This window comes from Acanthochromis polyacanthus, chromosome 21 (genome assembly GCF_021347895.1).
Source record: "Acanthochromis polyacanthus isolate Apoly-LR-REF ecotype Palm Island chromosome 21, KAUST_Apoly_ChrSc, whole genome shotgun sequence".
Taxonomy (NCBI): Eukaryota; Metazoa; Chordata; class Actinopteri; family Pomacentridae; genus Acanthochromis; species Acanthochromis polyacanthus.
The window spans coordinates 1,994,667-2,018,755 of record NC_067133.1 but is presented as its reverse complement, the minus strand read 5'-3'; the positions used below and the strand labels follow the sequence as shown (position 1 = coordinate 2,018,755).

Below are 24,089 nucleotides of genomic sequence, written 5' to 3'. Positions count from 1 at the left end.
ATTGCTCGCTTGCTTGTGGTCCCTTCCATTTCTTCCCCCTGTTACCTTCCTACTCTGTTTCTGTCTGTGTATGTAATTCGGCCACCCCGTCCGGCAAGGAATAGCTGTCACCCCAGGGAACAAAGTGCTCAAGCTTGCTCTTCAGAGCAGGAAGTTGGCGTCGGGCCAAGGGTGGAAAATCTATACTCGGTTGCATAATATAACATATCTTTACCTCAGATGAACTCCGAGGAGGCCTGGCAGCTGTGAGCAAACAGAGCTGGAGGGCGGGAGTTTGTGTGTTATTAACTGACTCTGTTTGTGTGGAAATGTCTGTGTATGTGTTGGGTATGAGTGCGCGCTCTATGCTTCTTGTAACTTTGTGTTTGCTGGCCGGTGCTGCAGGCCCGAGGCTGTTTGAGACCCCCTCGACAGTGCAGCAGAGTACAGTAGAGTCAAATAGACCTTTGTTGAAAATTAAAAAAAAAAAAAAAGAAGCGACGTGAGGATCTGAGTATAGAGCTGAGCAGAGGAGAGCGAGGCCAAGCAGGGCTCAGGGTTAGACTCAAACACAACTCTGTGGCTTCTCCTTTTGGCCCAGCCATCCGCTAACTACTATCCCAACTACAGCTGCAGCGAACTCGGTGAGGGAATTCAGATATAAACTTTCTGCTCTGTTTAGGCTCAGAGAAATAGCTTCAGGATTAGTGTGTGTTACATGGAAAGTTGTATATTTGACTGGAAAATTCAGCGCAGGATGAGGATTTCATGTCACTGCTGAAATATAAAACACAGATGGGCCACATTTAACTTTGACTCGGCGAGTTCATGGAGCGGGACAGTCTCTGCTCTTCCAGCGCTCATTATGACAGTTTATAAATCTACCTCCACGCTGCATTCAGCTCGCTGCTCTCCTGTTATTAAGATGTCTATCTGGTGCAGATATACTCCGAGCGGTATTCTTACAGGAGCCCTTTATGTGACGTGATCGCCTGAAACCGTAACGGAGGAACAGCAGCGCGCGGCTCTTTTGTGGCTGCAGTTTGTTGTCGAAACGGGACGTGGAGGAACCCGAAAGCAGTCTGACGTGTCAAGCTGCTGTCAGTCTCTGCAGCACGTCTTGAGAAAAAGCCCAGTGAAACTTGAAACCGGTCTCATTATGGTCATCATCTGGAATAAAGCGCAATCATCTCTGCCACCTGTGGCGAGCAGCAGCAGCGGAGAACAGACTCTTAGCAGGCCTCACGGACCTGTCTCAGTTCACACACATTCGTTCTGTTCATTGTGTTGTTTCTTCTTTTCTGTTCCTCCATCTGCACACCTGAGTGCAAGTATTTCCAAGCCAGAGTTAGGACTCATATGGGGACCACAAATTGACCGTATATTGCAGCCAGGCTGTGGAGATTTATGATGAAAGTGAATAGGGATGGTGTGGGCGGGTATGCAGAGGTGCACATTATGGTGCGCTGTTTTTTTTTTTTTTTTAATACTTGGACGAGTTCAAGGTCTTGAGAACGGCAGAGAGGAGTGAAACAACAGCAGTTATTTTCCTTTTTCGCTTCAGAAAAGATTACAGGAAGAAATACAGCAAAAAGAGAAAAAAGAAAGGGACGGCAGAGGAAGAAGAGAGAGAAATGGGCGGGAATGAAAGAGGCCATAGTCTGTGTATTGTAAATACAGTAGACTGGGGAGCATTCCATGTGCTCTCGTTTTTTCTACCAGCATGATTTGTTTGATTTACTCTCTATCAATCAGCGGAGGATGTATTTAAACGAACTTGAAGTCTATTTGAGAAAGCCTCTTTATAGCTGTGGCTGTTTGTATTCTCCTTTTACTTTCCTTGGAAGCAGACCGTGATTAAAACAGACGATATAGGCGTATTGTGTTTCCTGGGGGATTGGAAGGAATGCAAATGCATCATAACCATATTATACTAGTTAGGAGCGGTGTGTGTTGCCAAGCCTCTGGATACAGGAGAGAGTAGATGCAGTTACTCCGAAGAGAACCGAGTCCCACAAAGAGCCAGAATCCCACAACTGCAACAACAGGAGAAGATATCTGACACTGCTGGACTATATTTGACATTTCATGGGATACACGCAGTGCGACGGCCCTCGCTGCATAAAAAGGCGAATTTTTCCTCCCCCGTGAAAAACTTTTTAACAGAGGAAACCCCCCGAAAAAGTTTTTCTGTGCGTCTGTGCGTGGATCGCCGCAGAATCCGCTTGGCATTTTTGTTGTGAGGGAAGCATGTTGCTGGTGGGACTTTGGCCTGCACAATCCCTCCTCTGTTAAAACAATGCGGCAGTTGTCCTCCCTAACCTAATTACTCCCTCCAGGGGGAGAAAGGCAACAGCACCAAATCCCATAGTTAGGAGCTCTGATCTGGGCCCTGCTGTAAGAAAAGGCCTCATTCATTTCTCTCCCTCCTTCCACCGCACACACACACACACACACACACACACACACACACACACACACACACACACACACACACACACACACACACGTTCTGTTTTTCACTGCGATTGGCTTTGCCCTGAAAGAAGCAGCTAATTATGCTCTAATATATCCTGATATTTCTCTTGATATGTGTTTTTCTTGCCATTGGAAGATTTTATTGTCGTCGTACATTTGCTAAATCCGAGGACGTGATTGCTTTTAAAGTGACGCTGCAACGACACGCTGCTCCTGCACCTACACGTCCTCGGGTTCAAAATCAACCCGGTTTTTCTCCTAAACACCACCTGAGAGTAATATTGTGTTTATTTTACGGCCGGATCACGTTCCCAAACTAAAATGTGGTCGTTTTACCTCCGTGCCGAACACAACGAGCTCGTATTTTACAATCAGATTTATTGTTAGTCGCACGAAACGATGCACATGTGACACTGGAAACATCCCACTTTACACACATAATTAGCAATCAGTAACAAGTAGTGACAGGAAAGCTTGAAAAAAGAGAAAGAGTGGATCCTGCAGTTCCAAACCATAAATAACCCACAAACACACCCTTTGGGAACTGAAACAAGTAGGTACTTTGTGTTCTTGATTTTTACATTCCTGTTGATTTATAAACTAAAACCCCAGAATGTTCCATCAGTTGGCCAGAATGATGTGCAAATCAAAATAAATGTCGATATTACTGAAAAAAGAGAACCGTAGGACCAACTTAAATGGATTACCCAGATTAAGTTAGCAAGTGATATTAATGCCTTTGTTTAAAGTTAGATCTAACCAGATTAATTGATTCCTCTCAAGTGACAATTTTAAGGCAAGTCGACTTGAAGTTTTCCAATTTTTTTCAGCTGAATCTTACTCTGCAATCCTACGTGAAGAAAAGCGTAGTTCAGTTGCAGCAGAAAAAGTTCAGGAAACGTGGCCATCATGATGGCAGGCTCACAGCAGAAGTCATCCTAATTCTGTCCCCTTTAAATGAAATTAAAGGGACAAAGTGTGATCTGAAGTTGACAGAATCTGCCAAAAAAATAAGTAGGATTTATTCGAAACAGTAATTTAAATACACAAAAGATCGACCATTTGCAGAAGTGCTGCATACACAAAACACATTTTATGCTTTAGAGCTTCACCTCATTATCTAATAATGAGTAAAATCATAAAAACAGAGCTTTATTTTACTTATTCGTGGACGGTAAATGGTTTAGAACACCAAATAATCTTGTTGTAAGCAGAAATAATTACATTTTAAGTGTATATCAATATAAAATATTTTAGAATTTTGCCTTCAAATACATTTTCTATGTCACTACAATGTTTTTTTTAACGATAAAATCATTCTTTGTGTTTATAGACCTGCCTTGTAGGTATAATTTAGCTGTCATCATACATAAAGTGTGTTTTAAACCATTTATTACATGCTTATAGTGCTGCTCAACATAGAATCAAGCATTATTTCTATTGTTGATGCATTATCAGAGTTCTAACATTAACCATGGGAGTGACTGATGCTTTTCTAGCTGCATATCTATCCTTTGTTTAGCCTTTTCTCACCCTCCCTAACCGGCCGTCTTTCATCGCTGCCCGCCGCCACTTACTGGCTTTTGAAAACTTTATTACAGCAAACTTCAGACGAGGAAGTCCGCATATACAGAAGGGAAAAGGGTGTGTGTGTGTGTGTGTGTGTAGTAGCGTTCACGGAAAAGAGGAAAGGGTGTTAAAATCTTAATTCTCCCTCAACCAACCTGTTTGGGTTTGTTTATTTGTCTATCCTCTCTCAGGAAGATTAGAGCAGCCATTGTGTGCAGGCTTTGGGAAATAAGGCTTCGAAGTTTATATTTGGAGATTGTTGCGGTGCTGCGCTGTTGGTTTAGACTGTTGGGGTTTAGACGTCTTTGTTTGTTTATCTGGAAAAAAAAAATTCCATCTATTGCCACTGAGATCGAGATTTCTCTCGCAGAGGAGACCTGTTCACTTTGTAAAGCAATCGCTCTACAATGTATTACTGAGCAGTGTGCGTGTTTCTGCTGTTTTTCTTCTCTTTTTTTTTAAATTAAACGGTTAAATTGACTTTATGGCCAGTTTGCGCCACACTTTGGAATAATAAGCTTAGCAGACCACATGTCCTGGTGTTCTCGGGGCATGTAAGGAGACAGTGGTGTTTGTGTATACGTGTGTGTGTGTCTGGTTGTGCAGTGTTTGTCTTAGGTCCTAGCTCCTTTCCTGTGGTGTGTGTGGGCTCGACTCGGTCCAGCTTGTGTGGACGCTGCGCCCTGTTTGCGCGGCTCGACGCTCGCCCTACGGCAGAAGCGGAAGCTCTGCTTTAACAGCATTAACAGAGCTCTTCCTTCAGCCTCCAGCCCTGTTTATTAACCCTGTCACCGTCCCCACACTCGGCTTTTAGACGCCTTTTTATTGGCCTTCGTTGACCTTTGTGTCTTTTGTTGATAGGTGAAAATCTTCTATGTTGCCTTAAATTCTCTCATTTGTCTTTGTTAACTCTTCAGGCCTTCTCTGTTCAAATTAATGTAGTCTTTTTAGCTTTAATGTTTATTTAACCCTTGTGCTAACTTGTGAAGCTGCCCGCGCCGTGATAAACTTTCTCTTCAGTCACATTATAAATCCTTTATTTCTCATGTAATATGACCATAAAAAAGGGCTCACTTCAGTTCAGTTTTATTTCTATAATGCCAATTCACAACACAAGTCATCACAAGTCACGAGTCCCTCGTATACTAAGGCCAAACCTTTATAATATTATATTATAGAGACCCAATAAATCCAAGTATTTGCTGTGAGTTGCAGGTGTTTTCTGCATTTTTAATCTGAATCTGGGTCCCTCTTGGTATTATTTCCTGTATGAACATAATCTCCTCTTTGCACTGATGTGACCCGGTAGTTAAAGAGAGCAAGCGTCGCTGAATCCAGCCGTTTTAATGAATGTAAATGCAATGCAAAAAAAAAAGCGGCGACTAATTGCAGGAAATATTTCCCCCTTTTCTCTAATTCTTACTTGGTTTCCCTTTTCCCATCCCTTGCCCTCCCTCCTGTTCTTTGTTTTTATTCTATTCTTTTAGCCAGGAGATGTCCTTCTTTATCAGGGCCCGTACAGACACATACAACCACACCTCTGTTAAATATTTCGCCCCCGGTTGGTGCTTTTTGCCCGTGGAGGGCACACAACAAAGTGCAGGCCTGCAGGCTGCACAATGAGCTTCTCGCTTCGTTTCGAGATCCATACATACAGGACCCGAGACCATGATGCTGTAATTATTAACTTACGGCTGCGGCTTAAGCTCGGTTACGTGACTAATTCAAACATATAAGGATAGAAAGGGATGTATAGACAGGAGGCCGTAAGGGGGGAGTGCACAGACGTGGAGGGTGAGACAGTGGGGGTTGTGAGTTAGGGATGGCGGCAAAGCATTTGCATAAAGGGCAGGGCAGCATGCCCAATGGTGGAAAAGGTTGGCATCACGCCTTTCAGACTGGCAGAGAGGGAAGACTGGAGAGAGAGAAAGAGAGAGCGAGGGGGGTGTAGTCAATAGTGCATCCCTTGTTCAGAAAGAGGAGGTCCCTAGCTGTTGGCAGGAGAGCAGGCTAAATCTCTAGTTTGATTGTGTGCTAGATTGCCCCTTTATTTGTCTGATTGCAAAGCGTTCAACACTGCATTAGTAGTGGGCTTTACTTTCCTGGAGCCTTTATTCAGGAGGGAGTTTTTCTGTCTTGGCCTGTTCTGTGATTGTCGCTACACATATGTCTCAGAGTTTAGATTGTATGCAATCAGCGCATCGGGCACTTTGGGAAAGTTTTCTGACCTGTCTGTTTTATCCAGCCTCTGCCCTGTATCCGCGAGCTTCCCCCGCTAAGGTTAACGACGTTGTTGATTTAACTTGATGCCATATTCACATGTAATTTCAAAGATAAATACAGGCCGGAAGGCAACTGTGGAGAGCCAGCCAGCGGCTTTCTGTCTATCTGTGTGTGTGTGTGTGTGTCTCTTCTACCTTCTGTTTCTCAGAGCCACAACACTGCTGTTCCCCTCATGGCGGCTGAGGTTCTGGCGATGTGATGCTAGCAGGCACTGAAAGGGACAATTATTTAGCGTGGGCATATTATTTCTGTTCCAAAATCTATAAGAAATGCAGAAAGAGTCTTAGCGTTCTCCGCATGGCCGCCCGAGGTCATTACGACTTCTATGAGCGTGAAGCCTCCAAACTCACCGAGACCATAAACCTCAACAACCCTTTTCATGAAGCCTTGCTAATTACCAGTAGTCATGGGAAGTTACAGGTTATTAATGGATTTTGTCACACTGTAATAAAAGATAGTGTTTTGTACTGTTACTTAGACCTTTATTGTGCTAGAAAAATGTAGAATTATTCTCATGGTGGCAAATTGGAGATGTGGCAATGAGCAAATACTTGTTTCTGTCTCTGATTATCACCACGCCATTTAAACCATCTAAAATAATAAATGACCTCAGTGGGCCTGTCATTAGATGGCAACAAAGCAGAGAACTCATTTCCATGTGAGGCTCAATTTTGTAGAGTTGTGTACAAAATCCTGCACAAGACATAGAATATGTCCCTTTATTGTAGTCGTGCAGCCGACCGTGAACAAACACAGTGTGTTGGATTGAGACGCTTAAGTAAGACCACCGATACAATAAACTAAAACCACCCGATTACGACTGAAAGCCCTGCATTCAAAACCCTAAATATATCCAAATAAAGAAGCATTTGATAAAGAGGCCTGGACTCTGCAAACCTTTGAAGGGCTCCTGTAGTATCAGGCTCCAAGACGTTACCTGCAGATCCTTTAAGTTCTGGAATCTGGAAGGTGGATTGTTTTCTAGCATGTCCCGCGGATGCTCAACCGAGTAAAGATCTGAGGAATTTGGAGGCCGAGTCGACACCTTGAACTCTTTGTCATGTTCCTTAAACCATCCCTGAACAATGTTTGCAGCGTGGCAGGAAACATTATCCTGCTGAAAGAGGCCACGCTGCCACAAGGAAGTTTACGTAGTCCTCAAGAATCTTTGGGTCGGTGGTACAAGCCAAAGGAACATCCAGATCTAAGCAGGTTTCCTCGTAGGACATGCTCCAGCATCATATTGCCTTCGCTGGCTTGAATTCTTCCCATGGTGCATCGTGCTGCCATCCCTTCCCCACGTCCACATATACAAGAAAGGACGATTTACCCAACCAGGCCACCTTCGTCCATTGCTCCATGGACTGGTTCTGACGCTCATGTACCCATTCTAGAGGCTTTCCAAGGTGGTTGAATGTCACCTTGGCTTCTCAACCTTTAGAGCTCTGTGTTCTGACACTTTTCTATCATAATCAACATTAAGGTTTACATCAATCTGTGCTACAGTAGCTCTTTTGTGGAATTAGCAGTGAATCTTGGGTGCCTGAGACACTCTCACCAGCCCTACCTTGAACCAAAGGATACTGGGAACATCCCACAACACCTGGTGTTTTTTAGATGCTCCAACCCAGTTCAGTTAAACTCCAAGCTCTTACCATTTTTATGTTCACTATCTTCATCTTAGAAGTACACCCCCTGTCAAAGGTTTTGAGACGGGTTCTCATTCAAATGAATAAGAACCCGTCTCAAAACTTTTGACAGGGGGTGTAACTGCAGCTGTTGATAGTGGAGCAGAGGCACAAAGTAGCATAAAACTGACGGAAGTCGTATACAATCTATCAGGATGGTGCTTAAATCATTTAAATGTGTGTAATAATTATATATAACTTCAATAAAGGGCTGAGGCAAGATTGTACAGAATGTGTGAATATGTGATACTAGAAGAAGGTAAATAATAAGTGCAAAAAAAACAATAGTCAGCTGCCTAAATGAACCCTGTGGCTGCTTGTATGGAATGAAATTAATCCTCCTCTTCATACAAGTCATTCGGAGATCAGTTCATAATGTGCATTATTTGAAATTTTATGGAAAATTTTGAGAAACGTGCTTTTCCATTCCATGCTGCTTTATATTTTTTACTTTGCTGCATTAACTTAACAGCCATAGTTACCAGTTAATTCATTATGTGTGGTTTTTCTGATTGTTTTTCTTTATTGTGTTCTCGACCGACAAGCTTTCATTTTCAGGCTTGCACTTTGCACTGGCCAGTTTCTGGGAATTAAATACAGCTCGACATATTTTTGGTGCACGAACTTTCGTTTCAAGAAAATCCATTCGAATTGCAGAAATATCTTTGCAGCATACATAAGTTGCATTGCATTCCGATTTCCCAATCGTATATAAAGAGTTCCAGCAGTAAAATGCTGTTTAGATATTTTTGCATCAGTAATAATAATTCAGTACCTGGTGTTGTAGACTACTTTACCTTGTCCTACTTTATCTAAATTTTGTTACGTCTGTGCTTTTAAGGAACATTTTTGAATGTTTGTTATACAGTGAAGCTTTTGAATCCTTTTTTATAAATTAAAAACTGACAGTTCATTGCATTTCTACAAGGAAACAGTATCTGGGGAAGCACAAATAGGAAATTTCATACTGTCCACTTGACTGGATTTTTCCGTTAAACGTGGACGGAGGATTTAGTCTCCTAATCAGTGCCACTGAAAGCACATTAGAAAGAATCTAATGGATGGTATGAAGAGAGAAAAGGCTCACAGCAAGTGAAATGTGTTTAAATTTAAAGACAGACTTCATAATTATGAACTAAAAAAGGCAAAAACTAGATATTTCAAAGGCATTATGACTAACAAACGATTTTTTTTAGCAAGTAGAGATGAAAGATTGAAAGTCAGGACAGAAAGCTTTGTTTTGCTTTAACACCACGTCTTCTAATGGATTATAACACCCTATATGACTAATAATAAGACACCGGCCAAAGGCTTTGAAGAGCGCCGGTGCACTCTGTAAATCCACGTGAGCCCACCTGGTGAAGACAAAAGAGCGTCACCGACAAACCGCACAGAGCTCAAACCCTTACAGGAGATTGAGAATTAACTGTGGTGTGGGTTTGAGAAAATCAAGAGGATGTTTCAGATCTCCTTTAGTGCAACAACTCTGCTGTTTGCCGTCGGGTTTACCTTCAAACGGGCAACAAACGCCGTCGTTCTGCTCGAGTGCGTTGTCTGTCTCGGGTTTGAAAACACGATCGTGTTGTTGTAGCTTCACTTTCTTCCTCCAACAGTGTGTGAAAGGCTGACTTTGGCATTTCACACTCAGCTCTTTGAAAAGAGGAGTAAAGCCCTACAGCTTTGCTAAGCGGCAAGTTAACACATGAACCTGAAGATCCTTTTCATTTCAGGCCATGTTGAAATTCTAATTCCAAATGCAAAGGGATCTATTCATGAGAGGGGTTATGGTGTAACATCCCTCTGCTTTGAGCCTATTGATAAATCAATGAGCTTGTAATTCTCTGTGATGTATGTCAACCAGAGCTTCCAGATCAAAGATAACGTGGTATACAGCGCATGCTAGCAGCTCCTGGCTGCTTATATACCATCCAGATCATATGATATCTCACTTGTGGCGTGATGAAACATCTCTGACGTGTTCATCAAAAATGCATCGCCTTCTATCAAAACCAAAATAGGAATGTGGAATCAAAGGGAATGAATTTGCTAAATGCATTTCTTTGTTGCAGGCCAGGCGCACCGTGTTTACCGATTACAGAGCTGGTTTTTACCAGGGTAGAAAATTAACACCTGCCACCAGCCAAATGCTGCTAAAAGCTGGCTGTGGTGTGTAAGTTTGCCTCCACTAGCAGCCACTTTGGCAGCATTTTTATTTGGATCTTGGTGAAATTATGAGAATTACCTGGTGTCGTCTTTTTGTTCGTGTTAGTTCAAATTGTTATGTTTAAATCGACAAGAGATGAGGCAAAAAAAGGAAGGATAAAAGGCCCGAATGTGTCAGTGTGGTTAGTAGTATCACCTTAACTTGGTGTGCCCTGGCAGCAGCGTGAGCAGCAGTCGTCTGTTGGCTGGCACAGTGAGAAAACACTCAGTCATGGCTGTTGCGGTGCTGAGTCGGCCTGTCCCAGCATGGCCAGTCACTCGCACAACGTTAGCGAGACGCAGGGCGGTTCCTGCATCCAATAGTGCATTCTTTCTAGACAGCAGCAGGCGTCTCTGGTTGAGGGAAGAGGTTTTCCGAGCGTGTTTCCGTGTGCTAAAGAGAGTCAGGAGCTCCGGGCTGCAAAAGATTTTTACTTCACTGTAGCGTCACAATCGATAAACGGCGTGATTCTACCACAGTTTGGGTGGACTCTTCCCACCTCTCTCATCAGTACTGTCATCTTCGTCTAAATACATCTGCACGTCTCTACATGTATTATAGCACCTCGAGCAGGAGCAGATATTGTTTTCTAGAATCTCTAAAGAGAATCCTAAAAGACAAAATAGCCTGGAGTCACCTGCTTCACCGTGATCTCATCTCGTGCATTTAGAACACTATCAGTTCAGGTATTTGTTTTCAGTCTCTTGTTTTATGGCACAGAAACCCGGTGTTCCTTCATGTCTGTGTTGCGATAGAGCAGGGGTGCCAAACATGCGGCCCGCGGGCCAAAACCGGCCCCCCGGAGGGTCCGGTCCGTCCCGCTGTACGACTTTGGAAAGTGTAAAATTTACATTTACATTAGCTGCAAATAGTAAAACTAATAAATGTAAAATAATTTCTAGACCATGACAAGTTGTTTTGATCATAAAGTACTAGATTGCTAAATGTTTTGTCATTTTATGTGTCATTTTTGTGATGTTTTCTCTTGTTTTTGTTGTTTTGTGTGTCATTTTTGTAACGTTTTCTCTTGTTTTTGTTGTTTTGTGTGTCATTTTTGGAATGTTTTCTCTTGTTTTTGTTGTTTTGTCTCATTTTTGTAATATCTTGTCTCGTTTTTGTTTTCTTTTGTGTGACTTGCATCGTTTTTCTCCCATTTTTGTCGTTTTGTTTCTCGTTTTTGTGGATTTATGTTTCTTTTTGGTCTCGCTTGTGCGTTTGTCTCATTTTTGTCATTTTGCATTTGGCTTTGTTTGTTGTTTTCTGCATCGTTTTTGTTGTCTTTTGTCTGACTTGCATCGTTTTTCTCCCATTTTTGTCGTTTTGTTTCTCAATTTTGTGGATTTATGTTTCTTTTTGGTCTCGCTTGTGCGTTCGTCTCATTTTTGTCGTTTTGTATTTGGCTTTGCTTGTTGTTTTCTGCGTCGTTTTTGTTGCTTTGTTTCACTCTTTTGCCATTTTTTTGTCTCATTTGTCCATTTTTGTGGTTTTGTAACTTTTTGGTCACATTTTTTGTCACTTTTTTGTTTTGTTTCGTGTCGTTTGTCTCATTTTTTGTTGCTTTGCGTCTCCTTTTTGGAACATTTTGTCTTGTTTTTGTTGTGTTTTGCCTTTTTTTAAAGTAGATTACGAAATTTTTCAGCTGTGACTCAATGTTTTACGCCTTTATAGACAAACTGTGATCGGTAAGTTGTAATGTGTGAATGATAATCTGAGGCATAAAGTTGTTGAAACCGAACTTTTCTTCAGAAATGTCACGTCGCTCATAATGGTTTGTAGAAGATGGTCCCTTAAATGTGAATGTTTTCACACTGTGCTTTTTTTTGCACTAAAACAAAGGAAACACTTGGAGCTATTTATCTATTATTATGTTGTGATTTTACTGATCACTTGAGATCAGATTGGGTTGAACGTGGCCCCTGAACTAAGACGACTTGGACACCTCTGCGATAGAGCGTTAAAGTACGAGTCGACGTGCTGAAAAAGCGAAATATTGCGGCTGATGTCGGGAACAAAACAGGAGCTGTGGAGGTTCAGAAGGGCCCAGAAGCGCGTTGCAGTGCAGCCAGGCAGCGGAGCAGCTTTGTGGGACTGGAATGTGCCGTGCGTGCCTCTTCCTCGGCTGCCCCCCGCCCCACACGGCCCACCCCGGGCACGTTAGCACGCAGCCACCGCAAATTGCTTGCAGATTTTTCACACATAGTAACGTGCCGGTTTGTAAACTCGGATAAGTGCAACCGACGCAGGGGCGCTGAGCTCCGTGGATCTTTACGCATCGCTCGCTGGCCACAGTCACAGAGCATACGAGGTTGTTCTGAGCTACTTTTACCCCCTGTTTTTAAAATATAATCCCATGTCCCCCCACCCTCTCGCCTGTTCCTAATGATTAACAGGAATGATTACAGTGTGTGATAACAGTGGAGGGTCGTGCAGCGGGGAGTGTAGCTTGTTCTGATTACAGTACAAAACCACAGCAGGCTAAAGAAGACGTGCTTTCTGCAGCATCGAGGGGGTTTGTTTTGGATGGAAACAGAAAACACATCTGCATTTTCACACTTTAGTACGAACTGACATTGAGCTACGAAACTGAAATATCCTGGATTGACTGATTGATTGATTGATTTCTTTATTTCTGTGTCATGCACACAAGCGTGCCCAACCTTCATCTGCAAGACAGCAGCATACCAGCACTGCAGCAATACGTCCAAAACGCACTTTATTCTGCTGCTCAGCCCTTAAACTAAACATGTTGCCTTTTATTCCCAAAAAAATTCTGCCATGAAAAGGGTTCCTCTTCTAAAACATAGCTCTAGTTTTTCATGGTCATCAAATCAAAAAGAAATCAAAACAAACAGAGGACGTCTTGCTTATAACTTCCTCTCTTACATCTTCATCTGCAGGACAGTAAAACATAAAATGAAGCTCCTTCTCTACTTCAGTTAAATTACACAGCAAACAATCTGTCCTCTGGAGCAGCTTTAAACCTCACAGTTTCTAAAGCTGATGGTTCCTGAGTGTAACTGAGCACACAGGGATCTCTGTCTTTGACTTACATTATATTTCACATCAGGTTCCACACTGCATCTGTCCTTCATAAGACAATAAGTTTGGTTTATACCAAATGTCAACATTACATTTTTCTTTGAACCTAAGAAACGTGTAACTCCTCATCTCCTAGAAGGACCCAGATACTTTCTTTTAGAGATTTCCCAGACTGAATGTGGTGTCCACCTGACCCTGCCTCAGGCCTCCAAAGTAAAAGCCCGACTCTCCTCTGTCTGCTCTGCCACCCTCCTCCTGCCCTGGCTCTCAGTCAGCGGTCCGAGCCGGGGGTCAGGGGGAGCCGGTGTCGGTGCTCGGTCCGGGGTCAGGGACGCTCAGCTGGGCAGGAGAGGACACAGGCGGGTCCACCAGCACCGAGCCGCTCTAATGAAGGACCAGGCGGCCGGGAGGCCCTCGGGGCTGTGCAGACCGTTGGTTTAATTGGCCTAATGAGATGCAGCGTAGACTCGGAGAGGTCAAGCAGCGCAGGACGGAGAAGCCTGCTGCTGGGTCACAGGGACGCTTTTATCACTGTGACAATGTGACTCAGAGTCCGGGCACTGAAAGGGGCTGAAATTATTTAGACGAAGCATTTTAATGTTGGTTGGGAAACAAAACACCGAAGCCAGGGAATTATCAAAACAACCAGAAAAAAAAAAAAGTATTTCATTTTGCCAGAGTTCTGATTATTTGGCCTGAGGAAGCAAAGCTCACATTTACCTCCATGATTTCTTGGAAAGTCAAACAAAACTGCCTGAGTAGAAACTAGAAAGGATGCTTCTGATTGCTGCTTTTATTCAACGTATTTTTGGATAAAGATGTGAAAAGTCCCTCCTGTGAGCAGACAGGATGGCCTTCTTCATTTATTTGCAATATTTTCACAGACAAATTTACAAATAAACAGAATGATTTCATGTATCCTCTGCTGTGAGTGACTTCAAAATAAAAGAAACTTAATTCAGATCAGCATTAGACCTAACTGAGTATAATAATAATTTTGTTTCTGCATTTTTGTGATAAAATACAGTAACAAAATGAAGGTCTAAATTTAATAATGGGATCATGATAGGATCATTTTTGAAAGCTTTTCATTCAAAGTAATAAAAATAATAAATTCTTGATATCAATTATTTGAAATGATGGACCTTTATTGTTTATTCAAATGGAGCTGGAAATCCAAAGGCTCACTAATGAATCAAACTCTGGGGCTTTTTTTTTCACACTAAAGAGCCTTTTCTCTCCTCACTGAAAGAGTTAATCTGAAGTTGGCAGCCAACTCCTCTCAGTCTCGGTCAGACGTGCTGAGAATTGGAAAATAAAGGACTTAAAAATCATTTCTTTTGTTGTGGAGCGTTTGTATTCCGCTGGGAGGTTTTACGCAGCAATTTCAGTTTTATTTTGGAAAAATAAAATTGACGCGATGGGGAAGCGGGTTTGGGCTCGAATTATGATGTTTAATTAAAAATACAACATATTAGAAGCACAATGCGCCTTTAATGTTTAAATTTATTAAAGATGATCGATTTTTAGTTGGCGGCAGCTTTTTTTTTTTTTTATAAAAAGGATAATTTGCGATCATTTTAAAAGGAAGTTGCGCTTTTACGCAGCAGAGCGCGCAGTGGCTTTCACGTGGCGCTGCATTGCGGGTCATTCCGGGCCTTGCTGGCGCTCGGTTTGCTCCATTCTAAATGTATATTTGCATGTGTTTTGGAGTCTCCGCTCTCGGTATTAATTGACGGCGGGTTTTAGTAACGGTGTAGCACAAATGTGTCGCTTGCGGGAATGCCAACCTTTTTTTTTTTCCTTTCCTCTCCAGCTTTTTTCATTTCCATGTTATTCCTGGCATCGATGATGTCTTCACTCGTTTTTTTCTTCTTTTTTACGCATTCATATTTTAAGAGAGAGAGAGAGAGAGAGAGAGAGAGAGGAGAAGAAAAAGGAGTGATGGTGCATTTATAGTAGTTTTGGCGGAGTTTTTTGCTCGTGTTTTTTTTCAGGAAAATAATCCCTGACTTTAATTCGGTCTATTAGTGGTGAAACTCGCGGAGGGATTATTTGTTTTTTTCCAGGCTTAAATTATGACCCGTAATATGCAGACTTTTTGGAGATTTTTGGGGGTGAACGTGTAAAAAAAAAACGTCAGGAAAAGAGCGACATCTCTAATTGATAATAAGCCCGAATTAAAGCTCAAGGCGCATTTGGCCCTAATTTAATTTCCAGGTAAGGAGATTAACCAGGAGACTCTCTACACGCCGGGCTCAGATAACCTAAATAAGACTACATTTTTTGCACAGAGCATCGTGCATACAGGCCCAGTGTGGTGCAGCAGATAGAGCACACATGCACATCTACAGTACAGCTCACCCACGGACACTTTGGATCCTCTTCCCCTCCAGATTTTGGCACTTTGAAAGAATCTGCATCACAGTTATTCCTGGAAAATAAAATTGTGACTTTTTTTTTTCCATCAAGCATAGCTAAGGAGAATGACTTAAAGCTCCTGCTGGTGAAATCCCACTGACACTTGAATGGTGGTTTATTTGCATTTTGGCAGGGTCACCTAAAAAAAGCTTTAATTCGTGTTGAAAAGCAGACACACAGGAAATCACATTCAAGTGCCAGTTATCGTCTCCGGCTACAGTAAGTTTCTGCGGGAGGTGATGGGAGTGCCTTCCATGCCACCTTTTTCTCTCTCGACCTGCGAGTCCCCCGGCAGCCTTTGTGGCGTTATCTAACCGTACGTCACACTAAGCGGGTTTGGAGTGACTGTGGAGGTGGGCTGTCTGTCACCGTGTGAACAGATGATGGCTCAGAGTCGTGTTTCATTGTGATGGAGCTGAGATGCGTTGCTGTGTGCAGGCCCTCATGTTTACCTCTGACACAGCGATGCTTTTAGATGCGCTCATGTGCCGTTCTCTTGGCTTCAATGAGAGGTTTATTGTTTCTAATATGACGTAATGTTGAAAGTTGTGGATTTTTGGATGCTGTGGCTGCACCTCCAGCCATTTTTTTGGAGCGAGGAGAGCATTTTATGATTTAAGTAATCAGTCAGAAGACTCATGTAGGGATGCAGGGAGGAATTATTGCTATGTAACAGCAGAAACTGGTGACAAATGTCTGTTAAATTACACCTGTCGGACTCGAAATAGTTAGTTTTAGTGTCATATGTGACAAAGAAAATCCTGGAACCTGGAAAGAAGTGCTCCTGTGCTGTTCTCTAAGGTTAAAAGAGCATTTTATTGATCTTAATATGCTATTATGTTGGAATTTCAGCTTTGCCAAAACTGAAAGTTGACTAATTTGTGGATTTCTACATATTGTGGCTGCACCTCCAGCCTTTTTTAGAGGGAGAAGGACATTTTATGATTTAAATAATCAGTCAGAAGACTCATGTAGGGATGCAGGGAGGAATTATTTCAGTTTGAGTTCAGTTTTAAATGCAGAAACTGGTGAAAAATGTTAAATCATATCCGCTTCAGTCTTGAAATACTTTTTGTATCATTTGTAACAAAGAAAAGCATCAGATGTGTTTATGTGCTGTTCTCTTAGGTTAAAAGAGAATCTTATTGATCTTAATATGCTGTTATGTTGAAATTCCAGCTTTGCTAAAACTGAAAATCGGCTAATTTGTGGATTATTGGATGTTGTGGCTGCACCTCCAGCCTTTTTTGGAGTGAAATAATTAGTTAGGAGACTCATGTAGGGTGCAGGGAAACATTATTTCCATTTAACAGCAGAAACTGGTGAAATGTTAAATTATACCCCCTGTCATTGGCAAAATAGTGAGTTTTAGTGTCATATGTAAGAAACAAAATCTTATTTTTGAACCCTGAAACCAGGAAAGATGTGTTTATGTGCTGTTCTCTTCGGTTGAATGAGAATCTTATTGATCTTAATATGCTATTATGTTGAAATTTGTGGATTTTTGGCTGTTGTGGCTGCATCTCCAGCCATTTTTGGAGCGAGGAGAGCATTTTATGGTTTTAAATAATTAGTTAGAAGACTCATGTAGGGATGCAGGGAGGAATTATTTCAGTTTAACAGCAGGAACTGGTGAAAACTGTTAAATTATACCCATATCAGTTTGAAAATAGTGAGTTTTGGTGTCAGATATGACAAAGAAAAGCATGAAATTCTTATTTTTGAACCCTGGAACCATTAAAGATGTGTTCATGTGCTGTTCTCTTAAGTCGAATGAGAATTTTATTGATCTTAATATGCTGTTATGTTGAAGTTTAAGCTTTGCTAATACTAAAAATCGGCTAATTTGTGGATTTTTTTGGATGCTTTCTCTGCACTTCCAGCCATTTATGATTTTAATAAATTAGTTAGACGACTCATGTAGGGATGCAGGGAACAATTATTTCCATCTAACAGCAGAAACTGGTTAAAATGTCTCAAAATAGTTATTTTTTGTATCGTTTGTTACAAAGAAAAGCATCAGATTCCTATTTTTGAACCCCGGAACCATTAAAGATGAGACATAATTAGCTTCCACTTATTGTCTCATCAATAATCGACTGTTTTTTTTCGCTTCCACACACATTTCTTTTCGCGTTTACTTTCTCTGATTAAGTGTGTTTGTCAGTGGAGCAGGTCTCTTTGTGAAATGTAGTAGTTTTTGTCGCCTGTGATTTGGCAGCGTCTCGCTCCGGAGTCGCTGTGATTCAGCAGACGGTCTGCAGAGCAGGTGCAGCCCTGAATGACATGCTTCACCGTGAGGCAACATGGCAGTCGCCGCCGCTCCGCAGACCGACCGAGCGCCCCGAAAACCCTCCCGGGAGCGCAGGAGTGGCACAAATTTGGCATCGGGGTGGTTTTCACGGTGGAGACGTTAACACTCTCGCCGATCATTCCTTTTCCCCTCCTCTCTTTTTAAATTCTGTAACCATTTCTGCTCATTCGTGCTCTCTAAATCATCTCGTTTGCTGTGTGCGCGGCGGCGGCGAGAGAGGAGTAGTGTGTGGCTGCCTCGGGTTTGTTTCTCCCTCTTTGTTTGCTGTGGTAAACCCACGAGCAGCTGCCGGTGGTGGGGTCTGGAGGGATTCTGAAGCTGTGTGTCCTCTCTTTTTGCCATCCTCTGCCAAGGTGGCATTATGCAAGCAGAGAGAAGGGGTAGAGAGAGAGAGAGGGAGACGAGGGAGCGCAGAGGAGGGCGGGGGTTCGTGGTGGTGCTGGTGGTAGGGGAGGCGAGAGGAGCGGCGGCGGCCATAGTAAAGATGGAGGCTGAGGGGCGGTGGGGATTGGTGCAGGAGAAGACTTGCTCCCCTGAACTTTGCCTTCCGTGTCAGAGTGGAACTTGTCGATTTGGCAAATTGTGCAGCGTCGGACAAGGCTGCTCGCTCTCTTACACTCCCACCTGCTCTCCCTCTCTCTCCCTCTCTCTCTCTCTCTCTCTCTCTCTCTCTCTCTCTCTCTCTCTCTCTCTCTCCCCCTCTCTCTCTCTCATTGCCACTACACTCCCCCCCTCCCACACCCCTTCTCCTCTTTCTCTTTTTCCCTCCCTTTCAGCTCTTGAAGCTAACGCATTGGCTGGGCTACAGGCATCTTGTTGCCAAATAGGTGGGCCCTACTCGTGTTGGCAAAGGCTCAAGCAATGGTTAGGGAAAGAACGCGGAGAGGACGAGAGACGGCGAGCGAGAAACAGAAAGGGAAAGAGAGAGAGTTGGAGAGAAAAGGGGAAAAAAGAAGCGGCACTCGGCTTTGCCAGCGGTCGTATGCGCTCGTCCAACATTGATTCGGCTCTCTATTTTTTTTTCCTTCTTCCCTATTCTGTGCTCTGCTCTCTCCCCGGCCCCCCCATCTGTGTGTGTTTGCAAGTGTGTGTGTGTGTGTTGGTGTGTGTTTGTGAGTGTTGCGCCGGGCCCAGGGATCAGAACAGACACCACTACCAATTACACTTTGCCAAGGATTTTTTTTTTTGTCCTCCAAGGTTGATTTTTTAAATTTTTTGGAAAGCACAAAGGACTGTTTATTTTATCTCTCCTTGTTGTTGAAGTTCTTTTTTTCCTTTCATAGTGCAACACTGCTGATATTTCTATTTTTACCTGATCGTTTTTTCTTTTTCTCTACAAGTTTTTTATATCTGGTCATTTTTCCTTTTTTTTTTTTAATGAACTGTTGGCCGTGGTCCGACTGCAGCGAATTTCCTCCTTCTCTTAAAATCTCGGGCTCCTTTTTTTTGTTGTTGTTTTAAACTTTAGCCCACTGTTTTTAGTGAGCAGCGTTTTCTGCTAATTATTTTTTTACAACCCACCCTCCCAAGTTTTTTTTTTTTTATCCGCTAATTCTCGACACCCTGCCAAACCAGCACTCGCTTTACATTGGGGAGCGCGGGAGGAAAAAAAAAACTGGTGCAGGAGATTTTTTTTTTTCACTTTAAACGCTGTGCCAAATTTATGATGAGAGTGCAAAATGGTAACTACCAGGCCGTCTGTCTTCCTCTAGCAGTGTGGTTTTCTGTGGTGATTTCTGTCTGCTTTCAGTTTGTTGTGGAAATGTGAGTCTGGTTGGAGCTCCCCTTGCATGGTAGCAGAGATAGGAAATGGTATGGCTGATCTTTTAGCTGCACATTTCAACAGTGGTCTAGTGGCGGCAAAGCTTGGCGGTGGTGAGCGACCGGTGTGTGGCAACCCTGGCACAGGAACGCTGTGGCGAGATCTGGGCTTTGTTGCCCAGAGATATGTAGTGAAGGTATTATGGTGCAGCAGAATAACTTCTCTTTTTACAGCAGCAAACCGGGAGCGCAACTTGGCTCAGTTATTTTTTTTTCTCCTTTAATTTGCTTTTGGATTTGAATTAATTTTCTTATTATTTCTTGTCTCGAATGCTTTGTTGTTTATTTCTTAAGAAGGATGCCTTGCATTATAGCTTTGGTTAAGATTCATTTTGCTGTTTATTGCTGCATGTTTGCATGTTTATGGCAGAAATGTGGAAGTATTTGACTTTAATTGAATTCTTTTTTGTAATATTTTATCAAGCAATCCAAATAGAATTTAAATTAAAATGTAATTATGATATTTTGTAATATTTGCTCTTGCATTTTCACTCTTGCTTTTTTAAATTGATAACTGTCTGAATGTTTAAAGAGCTTCATTTAAAAAAGTTGCATGCTCACTTTTTTTTTTAAGCTTCCTAACGCGCCGTCTTTTCTTCCTCTCTCCCCTCTCCAGGATGAATTTCATCCCTTCATTGAGGCCCTCCTCCCCCATGTCCGTGCCTTCTCCTACACCTGGTTCAACCTGCAGGCCCGTAAGCGCAAGTACTTCAAGAAGCACGAGAAGAGGATGACCAAGGACGAGGAGCGCGCGGTGAAGGACGAGCTGCTGGGGGAGAAGCCCGAGATCAAGCAGAAGTGGGCCTCGCGCCTGCTGGCCAAGCTCCGCAAGGACATCCGGCCCGAGTTCCGCGAGGACTTTGTGCTCACCATCACGGGGAAGAAGCCCCCCTGCTGCGTGCTGTCCAACCCCGACCAGAAGGGCAAGATCCGCCGCATCGACTGCCTCCGCCAGGCCGACAAGGTGTGGAGACTGGACCTGGTGATGGTCATCCTGTTTAAGGGCAGCCCCCTGGAGAGCACGGACGGAGAGCGGCTGGTCAAGTCGCCCCAGTGCTCCAACCACGGCCTGTGCGTCCAGCCGCACCACATCGGGGTGGCGGTCAAGGAGCTGGATCTCTACCTGGCCTACTTCGTCCACTCACCAGGTATGTGACACCTCTAGATCAACCGTTTCCCCCCTCCTCATGTTATCCTTTACACACACACACGGGTTAGTATGTGCTCCGACACACACATTTTGCCGTGTGACTCACAGATTAGACCCTGCCCTTCACTAAGTATCGAGCTGAGCCAGTGCCAAGCTTTGATAAACCCAGTCAGGACTGAGATAAGGAGCGTGTCTTGACTTTTAAAGGGACAGTCTGCGCTGTATAATCCTGCAAAAAAACAAACAAAAAACAAACCATCCTCCACGAGACGTTTCTATCTGGTTTGAAGAGATTCTGAGAATTTGACAGTCGGGCTTAAAACCTGTGTTTACCTAGAGATATGTTTGCATTGGTACATTTGTTCAAGTATTTGTGTGCAAATTTGCCTAAATCCAAATGTGCATGTTTTCCGGTGCCGTCTGTAAACAAAAGCATCTGCAAACCTGTTTATCTGCGTGTGCATGCATGTGCATACGTGTGCGCGTGAGAGGCACTTTGTCATGTGTCTGTAATCCGCGTGTGTGTGTGTGTGTGTGTGGGTAGCAGTGTGGTGTGTATCTTTTGTGTGTGTGTGAGTGGTGGTCTGGAGAGCGCAGTGACAGCTGGCCCAGTCCCAGGTAGTTTAGGAGGCAGAGAGTCAGCCTGTCTGCAGCCTCAGCCGCCTAACGCCACTCTCTCTGCACACACACTCTCACACACACACACTCACACCAGCTCTACCTCTAACACCCAGTTCATCTGATTGTACCGAACACACACACACACACACACACACACACACACACACACACACGTTGAGCTGTTTCTCTTTGAGACGTTTCATTTTTCCTTATTAAAATATCAAATGTGTATAATCCTGGATGCGTTCTGAGAGTGCAGTGACCCACAACATGAAAAATAATAACTGGATTATTAATTATATTCGCACTGATACCTACCTCTCACTCTGCAAATTAATTTGGTGCAACTTAACGGCGATGCTTAAATGCTAATGTGAAATTAACATAGTGATATGAAATTATTAATCGGGTTTTTATTGCTTTGGCGACAAAAAAAGACACGAAAACAAAACATTATATTTTATTACAAGCAATTACAAATCTAGATTAATTACTGAGATATTGCCGCGGCCGTCTCAGGAGGGCAGAGCTGATAATATTCCGCTTTAACTTGAGCAGAAGTGGATTTAACCGGTTGTGTGCTGCGATTCTGTGGGGATAAAGTTTAATAAAAGAACGCTGTGGTGTTGTAGGAGACGCTGTGAGCCAAACTGTGGCACTCGTGCTGAAAATGTGCCGCATCTTGTGTGAATCAAAGTGTAGTTTACATTCAGATGCTCAGTTATAGTGTGATATATTCCATTACATGTATTTTGGTGAGTGACTTGCAGCTGTCAGGTGTTTGCAGGTGGAGTCAGGTGTCTCATCACGCTCAGCTGCAGCCCCCTTCTTCGAGCCCTTTACTATTATCCTGGGTTCTCTTACCACAGACTGGCATACAGTTACAGGGCCTTAATTCTTCTCCTTGGCAGGGAGGTGCAGCGCTGCTCTGTGACAGAGTCCCCCATGCCAGGCTCCTTTCAGCCCAGTGTGTAACTCTGCTTGAGTTTGCGGGGCCTCCGTGAGCGCCTCTTCCTGTTCCACAATGCGCCGTGGCGAACCGCGGCTCAGATTAGCTCCCAGCGCAGCCTGGTGCCCCTCGGAGTAAAGCCTTTTTTTTAACCCGGTGCCAGAATCCAGCAGCCAATCACCCCCGTACATACAATGGACTAGCCTTCCTCTTTCTGCCGTTTGTGCATCACATTTGTGGTTCTTTTTGCACACGTACGAGCATCCTCCTAGAAGCCCGTTTTGCTATTTCCTTAATTTGCCTTTTTGAAAAAAACACAAAAATTAGGAAACGCTCGTGTTCCAGTGTAAATGCAGTATTGTTCATGTTTGTTTTGCTTTGCTTTTGCGAGGCGCAGGTCCACCACTGCGGGTTTCCTGTTCTGATCCTGCTCAGCTTTTCCACAGCAACTTGCACTCAGAGTGGAACACGGTTTTAAACACGCAAAAAAACATCCACCTTTGTGCGTACAAATGGCTGTGTTTTCCAGGAGGCAGGCTGGGGTTAACCAGAGTTTACCGAGGACAGACAGACAGTGGCTCCATTCTAACCTTTGGGGTGGCAGCGTTACAGTTTTATTCTTAGCTCTCCATTCCAGGGTGTCTGTGTCTTGCGGAAGCTATCAGTTGCCAGGCCTGATGATTGGACCGCGGCCTGTCCCCACCGCCGCGGCGTTTCACTTCTCTTGTCCCCGCTGATGTCACTGTCGCCAGCTGCAGGGGGGGCTCTGCTTTCAAGCGGCGTGATTGACAGAACAGGAGATACACCCCCTCACACTCTCTCCAGCGCTAACCCCCTCCTCTGTTTCTGCTTCCCTACAGAACAGTATGTGTCTCTGCTTTTGTCCAATTATAGACTTGGGTCCTTCCAGGCGGGGCAGTGGGAGCAGGGACAGATCAAAGCTGCTCTGCTCTGATCTGCACTTCTGCACTGCAGCTGCAGAGCAAGATCCCACCACCAGAATGATCACTTTTCTTTTGACAAGTACCTGGCTGCACATGGAGCTGAGCATAATAGTCAGAGGCTGATGAGAGTGGACCCCAAAAGTGGTTTATTTGATGATGATAACAATAATGGTTCAGGGATGTGGAGGAAGCGAGGGAGATATGGTGAGGAGGGGAGGCTGGTCTGATCTCATCTTTGATCACATGTCTGTCGAAAAGCAAAGTCTGGCTCGTCAGTCGGGCGCTGCGGCCTTCCTCCACCTAGAGACCCTGGCTCAGGTCGTGTTTTTCGAGCGACGCGTTCCATATTTGTCAGTCTGAAGAAGCCACACAGTTCCAGCATTAGTCATGTTTGGAGCCGGAGCCGCCTCATACGGCTTTCATTACTTGTGCTGTTATGATAAAAAGATGTTTCTGAGAGTGCAGCCTCCATATCTGTCCTCTGCACCGGAGACAGACGGAGCCGAGAGGTTCCTGGGCCTCGTCCGAGAGCAAACTGTTTTCGCGTGCGCCTTGTGCCAGACAGCGCCGCATCTCCACGCTGCTACGGCGCGACTACAAACCTAAGATGTTCATTTACCCGTCAGCGTG

General features: G+C 43.7%; 1 protein-coding gene across 18 annotated transcripts in view; it reads left to right on the top strand.

The window, feature by feature from the left end:
• nfixb (nuclear factor I/Xb) overlaps window positions 1–24,089 on the top strand; it is a 236,396-nt gene that overhangs the window by 78,300 nt on the left and 134,007 nt on the right. For 16 of the 18 annotated variants that reach the window (XM_051940976.1, XM_051940972.1, XM_051940975.1 and 13 more), the window contains one exon: window positions 20,412–20,943. In XM_051940976.1, coding sequence (XP_051796936.1) covers window positions 20,412–20,943 — 532 coding nt within the window. Of the gene's footprint in view, window positions 1–18,719; window positions 19,657–19,676; window positions 19,933–20,411; window positions 20,944–24,089 lie in introns of those variants that run through there. The other 2 variants (XM_051940982.1, XM_051940969.1) reach the window with 2 other exon arrangements.